Below are 9,061 nucleotides of genomic sequence, written 5' to 3'. Positions count from 1 at the left end.
AGCGGCCGCGCGGGGCGGAAGCGGCGGCGGGGCCCGGAGCGGGCCGGACCGGGGGGCGCGGGGCCGGGGCGATGCCGCTGCACCGCTTCCCGCCGCGCCTCTGGGCCGCCATGCGGATGCGGGAGGGCATCTGCGCCCGGCTGCCGCAGCACTACCTGGCCTCGCTGCAGGACGACACGCCGCCCACCCCCGTGCACTGGGAACCGCACGGCCTGCGCTACCGGCGGAACCCGCGCACCGGGGAGCGCGAGCGCGTGCAGGACGTGCCGGTGCCCGTGTACTTCCCGCCCGCCGCCGACGAGGGGCTCTGGGGCGGCGAGGGATGGATCCGCGGCTTCCGCTACGCGCGGAACGACAAGGTGAGCGCCGCGGCCTTCCCCGAGCCCGGGCCGGTGGCAGCGGGGCCTCCCCCCGGGACAGCCCCTGACGGCCGCGCCGTGCCCAGCTCTCCACCAGGCTGCCCAAGACGTGGAAGCCGCAGCTGCTCAAGCGGCAGTTCTACAGCGAGATCCTGGACGCCACGCTGACCATCACCGTCACCATGCGCACGCTCGACCTCATCGACGCCGCCTTCGGCTTCGACTTCTACATCCTCAAGGTACCGCACCCGCCGGGGCTCCGGCCAGGCGCGGCTGTGCCCACGCTGCCCTCACCCATGGGCTGGCGGGCCGGGAGCCCCAGAATTCTGGTACAGAAAATCCCAAGTTGGAACAGACCCACAGGGATCATCCAGTCCAACCTCTGGCCCTGCACAGACACCAAACAACCCCACCCTGTGCCTGAGCAGTGTCCAAACACTCCTGGAGCTCTGGCAGCCTCAGGGCTGTGCCCATTCCCTGGGCAGTAACAGCACCTCTGGGGGAAGAACCTTTCTCTGATCTCCAGCCTGAGCCTGCCCTGGCCCAGCTCCAGCCGGAGCTGCCCCTCGGGAGGAGCTGCAGCCCCCGCTGAGCTCTGCCCTCAATGTCCTCTCCTCCAGCCTGAACAACTGTTACTGTTAATGTTTTAGCACAGGTCTAATGCTCCAGCCTTTAATACCCTCTTGACTGGTGCCCTTGATATTGAAACTCAGACCTGTCTCCAGAACAAATCCAACAGATCTTTCCCCTTTCACAAGAAGTGTTTTGAGAGCCTCTGCTGTGTGTGGATAAGCTGTCAGTGTGCTGGGAGACTCCTGTGTTCCCTGGCTGCTGGTCCCTTGGTGCAGCCTAACTCCAGGCTCCCTTTCTGCAGACTCCCAGAGTTGACTTGTGCTCCAAGCTCGGGATGGATTTGAAGCGGACGATGCTGCTGCGCCTGGCCCGGCGGGATCCCAAGCTGCATCCCGATGATCCAGCCAGGAGAGAGGCCATCTATGACAAGTACAAGGTGGGTTCCTGGCCTGCAGTCCCTGTCCTGGTGTTCACTGCTTGGATGGTTACCTGTCACTGGTGTTGGTGCTCTTGTGCTGAGGGACAAGAAAATATAAACATCATCTCTGCAGGCTCCTAATTTTTGTACTCATCATTTAGGGACACAAAAAGCAATATTTTTGCTGTGATTGAGGTCAGTGAGAGTCTGCAGTAGAAAACAGTAAGAATTTGTGCTACCCCTGGAGGGAGGAGCCCAGAGTGCCCATGTTCAGTTTTGTGCAGCTGGTGGTGGTTGCCAGGATGGAAACAAAACCAGCACCCAGAGTCCATGGAGTTGTGCTGAGAAACAGCCCCAGAACTGCATAAAAGAATTGCAGGAGCAGACACAGCTGTCCAGAGAGCAGGACCCTTGCTGAAAAGAAAGGAGAGAAGAGAAGGGGACCTTGGTTGTTAGAAATCAGGGAACAGGGCTCTAAGATTTGCCCATAGAAATGTTTCCAGTTGATCACATTTGTGTCCTGGGCATAGAGAGGATTTGCATCTTGGCCACCTGCAAAGACTGTGCTACCTTCTCCTTTTATTATTATTCCTAATAATATTTATTATTCCTAATGAATTAGGAATTTGTGATCCCAGAAGAGGAAGCTGAATGGGTTGGTTTGAGTTTGGAAGAAGCAATAGAAAAACAGAGGCTCCTGGAAAAACAGGTGAGTTCCTGAGGCAGTGCTCAGCACTGAGGTGTTGTGGCTGCACGTTCACCTTCGTCATGGGGTGTGTTCACCCACGTGCTCCAGTACACACTGGTGGCAGGCAACGTGAGGAGGGAAGGAAAGGAAATGAAAGGATTCTTGGGGAGCTACTGATGATTCTCATCTGCTCTCAGAACTGGGGGAGCTGCTGAATGCCCCACACAGGTTCCTGCCCTCTCTGAGGGAGGGTTACAGAGCTGAGCAGCAGCTGTGGCACAACAGGTTGCCTTGTTCAGCCCCAGAATAAAAACCCAGTCTCATCTTCCTCTGGTTTCAGCTGCCAGCAGTCCCTGGGCTCCCCACTGCACTTCCCCTTGCTGCTGCTCAGGCTCACTCTTTTCATGTGGTTTATCCTCTGCTTTGTTGCAGGATCCTGTCCCTCTCTTCAAGGTGTATGCTGAAGAGCTTGTCAGCCAGCTGAAAGAACAGCAACAGGCAGTGCAGAAGCAGTAGAAGGAGAGAAACCTTGGGAGCAAAATCCCTGCTGCAGACAAAGCACTGGGGTTCAGGGGCTCTGCTGCCTGAACCACACTGGTGGGGAAGGGGCCACATGAAAACCACACTCCTGAAGTGTCATGACAGCCTAAATTCAGTGAGGACCTGTTCCTGTGGGCTGAGGAAAGAGTTTCTATGCTGTGGCTCTGAGAGTTCTTGTCAGACTGACTCACTGTCAATCTCCTGCCTGTGCAAGCAGTTGGCTGCTGTTGAGAGCCCCCCTGTGATAGGAAATACACATTTTGGTATTAATAGCAGTAAACTTCTCTCTGATACTTATCTTGTGAGTGTGTTGTTACCAGGGACTGTGAGACACAACTTAGATCAAACCCCAGCTTCAACCAGCCCCTAAAGTGTGACCCCAAATCCCTCAGGTGGGGCTGAGCTCCCCAGCACAGCTCACTACCCCCTGGGTTACAGCCCTGTTTCTTGTATGTTGGTAAAAATGGAGTTGAATTGGGTGTTGAGGTCTTTGCTGCTGTCTGGCAACAAGGGACTGCAAAGCACTTGCCATAATTACAGGCTGATGAACAGCACTGGGAATCCCCGGTGTTGTCTGGAAGCTTTGTGGTGGCACAGTGAGTTTCTGGGTGGATCAAAATCAGCCTCTGCCCTTTCCCCTCAGCTCTGAGGTGAGGGACAAGCACAGAGCCTGCAGGCTGAACGTTGTGTGGGTCATCTCTCTGGATCATTCTTTGCTCCTGGAAGAGACACTGCCTTACCCCTGTCTTGGGCTCCCCCCTCTCCGGCATATCAGGGCTAGTGCCCTGCCTTGGTTTGTGAGCCACAGGACTGATGAGAGAGAAACTGGGCTTGTAGAACAGGATGTGGCTCAGCCCCTCTGCACTGGAATGGAGAAGGACCATGGGGGAGTGGAGATTGCCAGTGCCCTGAAGGTTTGGGGAGAAGTGGTGCAGAAGCAGACACTGGGTGAGCACAGAGCCTCGGCAGGGCCGTGCTGGGGGCTGGGTGAGAGAGGTGGTAGAGTTGAGTGGGATCTAAACAGCAGCATTTCATGAAAACCAGACTTCTCTGCTGCTCTTTAGGACAGAGAAGGGTCTGGATTTCTCGTGAGGGGTATTTGAGCCTGCAGAGGAGCCTGGCACAGGCTGGTGGGGCTGGCTGACAGGGCTGTGCTGTTCTTGCAGGGGCACAGGGGGAACAGGCTGGGTGGCAGAAGCTGGGATGTTTCCAGCCTGCCTGTGTGTTCCATCCCCAGCAAGTCCAGGTTCTCAAGAGCAAACTGGCACAGAAGGTCATATTTGCCTAATTAATGATCGTGCAGCTAGGCCAGCACAATGACATTTGGTTATCTTCTCTCTCTGCTGCAACTGAGCTGAGTGGGAAGCTGCTGCCCAGCTCCTCGGGGACCCTGACACTCTGCCCTCGTTAGAGATAATTAGCTGGGACAAGCTCCTTGTTTGACAGCTCTGCTCATCATTAGGGCCAGCGCAGCTCATGCATTTTAATGCAGCTCCCAGCAAAGCTTCAGCCCCTGGCTCTGTCCTGGCCCCCCTGCACAGCTCTGGAACGTGCCCGGCCTCCCGAGCCCGGCCGGCGCCTGCCTGGATCCTGCCCAGCCCTGCAGGGGTCCCCGGGTGCCTCAGAGCTCCTCGGGAGCTGCTGGAAGTGGCTGAGGGGACAATGAGCAGCTGCTGCTCTGTCCCAGGGCCAGGGGGTTTTGGTTCTGTGGAGCTGAGGCTCTGCTTGGGTGTCCTCCCACGGCTGGAACCGCCCAGCCTGGACCCTGACTGCTCTCCATAGCTGCTCACTGGGCATCTGCAGGATCTGGGAGGGCTTGGTGGGTGACAAGGGGCAGCAGGAGCTTTTGGGGGAGAGCTCCTGTCCTGCTGGGGGTCAGGGTTCTAAGAGGGGCACTGCATGAGCACAGCTGAAACTGCAGGAGGTTCTCTGGGGAAATCTATTGGGATGTGGTGAATTCTGACTTTCTGTCATCCTGCCTCTGCAGATGACCCTTCCTCTTGCTCCTTTCCTTACAGCCCTGTTGGATGTGGCCCAGAGATGTACTCTCATGGATTACTCTGCTGCCTTGAGGGAAGCTGCAAACTGTGGACTGAGGTGCTGCAGCCTCAGGGGAAGCAGAGTTGGGGCACACAGGGCTGCTGGGCACAGCAGCAAATGTCTCTAGGTGGGGAAGGAGCCCCTGTGCAGCATTTGGGGTACTTTGGGCTACAAACCCCCCAGCCAGGTTACCTTGAGGAGGTGGAGGAACAGCCCAGGGCCTAGTGTTAGACCTGTCCTGCTTTTACAGCACTGGCTGCAGCTGGAGAGTTTGGTGAAGCTTGAGGGATAGTTTTTCCCTGTTTAGTTGGGCTCTGTCTGGAACATAATGGTTCCTTTGCTGCCCTGCCAGGGGGATCAGAGGAACTGGTACTTTGCTGTGACAATGTGTTCCCAGAAAGCCACAGATGCCACAAACCCAGGGGTGCAAGTAGGGTGCTGTCAGCTTGAAGATGCAAATCCCGCCCTGGCCAGGGGAAGAGCCTGGCTGCCAAGCACAGCTCAGACCCCAGCACTGCCTCAGGCTTCTCAAAGGTCCCCAGCCTCCTGCAGCTGGCCCAGAGCCAGGCACAGGCACGTGGAGTGTCCAGAGGATCCAACACCAGGCTGGCAGCTGGCAAGGATGTGACAGCCCCCAACACACTGCCAGAGAGCCCTGCCCAGGGTCACCTTGGATCTGGCAGCGTTAGACCAGGCTGGGATTGCAGTGCTTGGAAAGGGGAATGGTGAAAAATCATCAAGACAGCAGTGAAAGGATGATGAATGAGAGGCTGGGAGAGGCAGGTGTGCTGTATCAGCCACCAGCACTGGGAACTGAGATGGTCAATCCAGGACTGAGGGATTCCTGTTTAATTCATTCCTCAGGTACCACAAACATGCCACTCTCTTTAATAGTCCCAGCAAGCCACAAATAATGAAACTGCCCCTTGGAACATGAAATTTGGGCCTATGTTCCAGTTGTGGAGGAACAACTGGTAGGGAATCATCCCCAAACCCAACACTGCAAGTAATAAAGCAGAGAAAAAAGGTTAATTGGGGAAAGCATCCAAGCAGGAAAGGCCTTGGGTGGGGTGGCTGGACTAATCCTGCTCTTTGGGACTTGGTTCTGAATTCTGGTGTTTGCTGGTGTCTTGGAGCAGTGTTTGAATTTTGCCTGTCTCACTTGTTATTCCCAGCAAGTCACAGTCACTGATCCAAAAACCAGCTTGAGATTAGGGCTCTGCTCCCCAACAAACATTTTCTTACCTGTTTACCTTCATTAAACAGATTTTTCTTGTAAATTCCCAGCAAGCCCTTTGTATTCAAACAAAAGGGATATTTGGGGAGCAATAGCAAAAGCAACATATCCTTTCCTGCTGGTCTCATAGGTAAACCTGCCCTTCCCTCCTGGCTTGGGGGCTCTTGGTTTGGAATCTGTTGTTGTGGCTTTCAGGAGTGCTGTGAATCAGCCCAAGCTTGGTGTCAGCACAGACCAAAATGTAGCCTGAAAGTCCCATTTATCCCCATCCCAGCCCACCATCCCCCATCCTGTGGCATTAACCAAGGAGACATGAGATTTAGAAACTCACTTGGACAATTCTGGCAAACTTTTCAAGGATCACTGCAGTGTTTGTTTGCAGATCCACAGAACTCAATTCCTTCCAGACAGCTGGTCTGGGATGCTCAGGCTGTTGTATGTGCTGTGCTCACCCCCACAGCTTTGCTCTCTCCCTGGAATTTGCTCTGGGGATGAGCAAATGGCAGCAAATACCCTGGTGGCTCTGCCCATGAGTGACAAATCATTCTGGATTTTGGGAATCAAGATGGAGCCAAGCTCAATGCAGGGGGAAGGACAGGAGACCATGGGTGGTGATGGGGAAAACACTGTTTGGACTTGAGAAAAAACTTCCACAGGAGGGTGGTGCAGTCCTGGGACAGGGTCTGGAGAGGGGAGGTTTTCAGAAGGTCGGGGTGAGGCCCTGAGTGACCCACTGGAGCCTTGCAGCCAGCCCTGCTCAGAGCAGGAGCCTGGGCTGAGACCTCCAGAGGTCCTCCCAAGCTCGCTGTTCTGTGCTGCAGCTTCTGTGCTGCAGTTCCTCCCTGCAAAGCAGCCAGAGAGGAGGGGGTGAGCCGTGGTCTGAGGAAGAGCAGCTCCCAGGTGCTGGCTGGAGGGGAAGGGCAGGAGGGGAGGGAGTCCAGCAGGTCTGTTCCCTCCCTCTCCTGTGGCTGTAAGGACAGCCACCCTCTGGCCTGAGCTCCTCCTGCAGCCACGTGCTGTTCCCTCTCTTCTCCCACCCACCCAAGGAGCTGTCTCCTACACCAAACCATCACCTCCAGGGTAGGTGTCTGCAGGCAGAGGTGGCAGGATGGAGTCATTGGCCACGTGCTGGATCACCCAGAGCCCAGTGAAGTGGAGCAGCAAACACCCTGGCTCTGTGTGAGCATCCCTGGGGCTGTCAGCCTCGGGTGCTGGCTGGCTGTGGGTGGCAGAAGGCCCTGGTGGCTCTCCATGAGTGACCGCTGGCTTTTCCAGCCCTGCTGGTTCCTGACACTCTGCTGGTCCTGGCCAGCTGCCCCAGCCCTGGAGGGGATGAGGTGGGACATGGCATGGCAGAGCTGGTGGCCTGATGGTGGCAGGGCCCTGGGGGGACTGTGGGGTGAGACCAGTCTGCAGCCAGGCAGGGGCTGATTGAGCTTGAGTGAGAGGTGGAGAGGGACACGGGGACTTAGTTGTTACAGTAAAGATTTGTAAGAAAGAAAAAAAAAAAATAAAAACCCTAATGAAATCTACATATGCAAATGAGTTGCCAAAAGCTCCCTGCCGTGTTCCTGCAGCTGTGGGCTGAGCTGGACTGTGGACACTGGACGTGGGGAGATGGACACACAGAACAGGGGCAGGCAGGTGGAGTTCCTGCATTCCCCTCTCCTGCCACACGCTGTGGGCTCAGGTTGGGCTCCTTGGCTGCAGGAGGAAGAGCTGAGAGGAGTGGCCTTGCCAGCTCCAGACTGGCCACAGAGGCCTTTGCCTGGCTGGACTCTGCTGCTCTGTGCATCCATTGCACACATTTTCCAGGCAGCCATTGCCATGGTAACGTGGAAATGGTGCTGGTTCAGGCCAGCCAGAGCACTCAAACACAGAAAATGGCATTTCTGAGATGGGAGCAGGGCTCTGCTCACAGGGCCTCTGGGTACCCAGGGATGTGGCTGCTCTGACAAGATCCTTGTGCCCTGGTGCCCCCAGGGATGTGTTCCCCAAGCAGAGGAGAAATGAGGTGGAGGGAGCAAACAGCATGGAACATGCTAGGGGGAAGGGGATTTCTCTGACAGTGCTCCAGGCATGGATGGGGCCAGGATTTTTGTGTTTGAGCCTGGTATTTATTCCCATGGAGACTACTCACACATTCCAAGGCATTTCAATTTCCTTGAAAGCCCTTTAAATTCCTTAACAGACACCTTCTGAATGTGCTGTGAGACTCAGATGGACTTTCCCAGATGAGTCTCACCTGCCCAGCTGGATGTGAGGTGACTCTGCTCCCACAGCCCATAACTGTGCTCATTCTATTCCTTAGGATGCTGTCTCTTGACTTTTGAGGCTGGTCAAGGACCTGAGCTTGGCTAAATCCTTCCCCCTAAAAGTCATGTATGGAATTAGAAGGTTTCAAGGGGTGGAAAGTCTTTACTCTTAATTTTAAGCTGCCTTGCTCCAGCTCTGGGAATGGAGCCTTGTCATGCTCTGCTCCCAGTGCAGGACTTTGCCACACATGAGATTTTCTCCTGTTTATCCTCGCACACTTTATCCTCTTGGTCTACTGAGTTTCAAGTCTTGCCGCAAAGCTTTTCCTCTAGAAGTCATTAGCTGTGGCTTTTTCTTTTCACAGCAGTTCTCTACTACTGTTTTCAAGTGTGGAACCTGTGTTCCAGCACCAAAACTGGAGGGAAATCTCCTTGGATGCAGGCACTAGGCTAGTGGATTTCCACTTGGCCAGGTGGTCCTGGGATGTGCAGAGCTGAAAGTACAAATCCCTCATGCCCAGACCCACTTGTCCTGCTGAGCTCCCTTCTTTTAATTCTGTGTCACCTTTTATTGTTTGGGGGTTTTTCCCTGTCTTCTGCATGATATGCTGAAGAACAAGGTGAATTAAGACCTTTGTAGGGCTCTGGGAAAGATACTTTGTTGGAGGAGCTTGTGGAGCCACTCTCTGCAGTGGGGAGCAAGGCAGTGGCTCCTCTGTGGCAGGAGAGGGTGGAAGACCCTGGCAAGGGAGGTGGCAGTGGGTGTGTGTGGCTGAAGCCGTGATGGCGTGTGGCTAAAAGTGCTGGCTCAGAGCCGGGAGTTTCCATGGGAACCGCTGGAGGATGCTCGGAGGGCAGCGCGGGCTCCGCGCAGGTGGGAGCTCCCCTGGCTGGGGCCCTGCAGGTACCCGGGAGGTACCAACTCATCCTCAGAGCCAAGGGAGCGATCCC

The 9,061-nt window shown here is 55.5% G+C and overlaps 1 protein-coding gene across 1 annotated transcript; it reads left to right on the top strand.

The window, feature by feature from the left end:
* The first annotated feature begins 14 nt into the window (after positions 1-14).
* On the top strand, positions 15-2,871 carry MRPL28 (mitochondrial ribosomal protein L28). Its single transcript, XM_005522848.2, has 5 exons — positions 15-359; positions 446-598; positions 1,234-1,368; positions 1,973-2,059; positions 2,471-2,871. Exons 1-5 carry the CDS (start codon positions 72-74, stop codon positions 2,552-2,554), a joined length of 747 nt encoding a protein of 248 aa, XP_005522905.1. The 5' UTR covers positions 15-71; the 3' UTR covers positions 2,555-2,871.
* The last annotated feature ends 6,190 nt before the right edge of the window (positions 2,872-9,061 follow it).

Source organism: Pseudopodoces humilis, chromosome 18, assembly GCF_049639895.1.
Source record: "Pseudopodoces humilis isolate 2021_Gansu_Grassland_sample_001 chromosome 18, ASM4963989v1, whole genome shotgun sequence".
Lineage (NCBI taxonomy): Eukaryota > Metazoa > Chordata > Aves > Passeriformes > Paridae > Pseudopodoces > Pseudopodoces humilis.
Note: the sequence above shows the minus strand (reverse complement) of the source record. Positions and strands in the feature narration are given on the sequence as shown.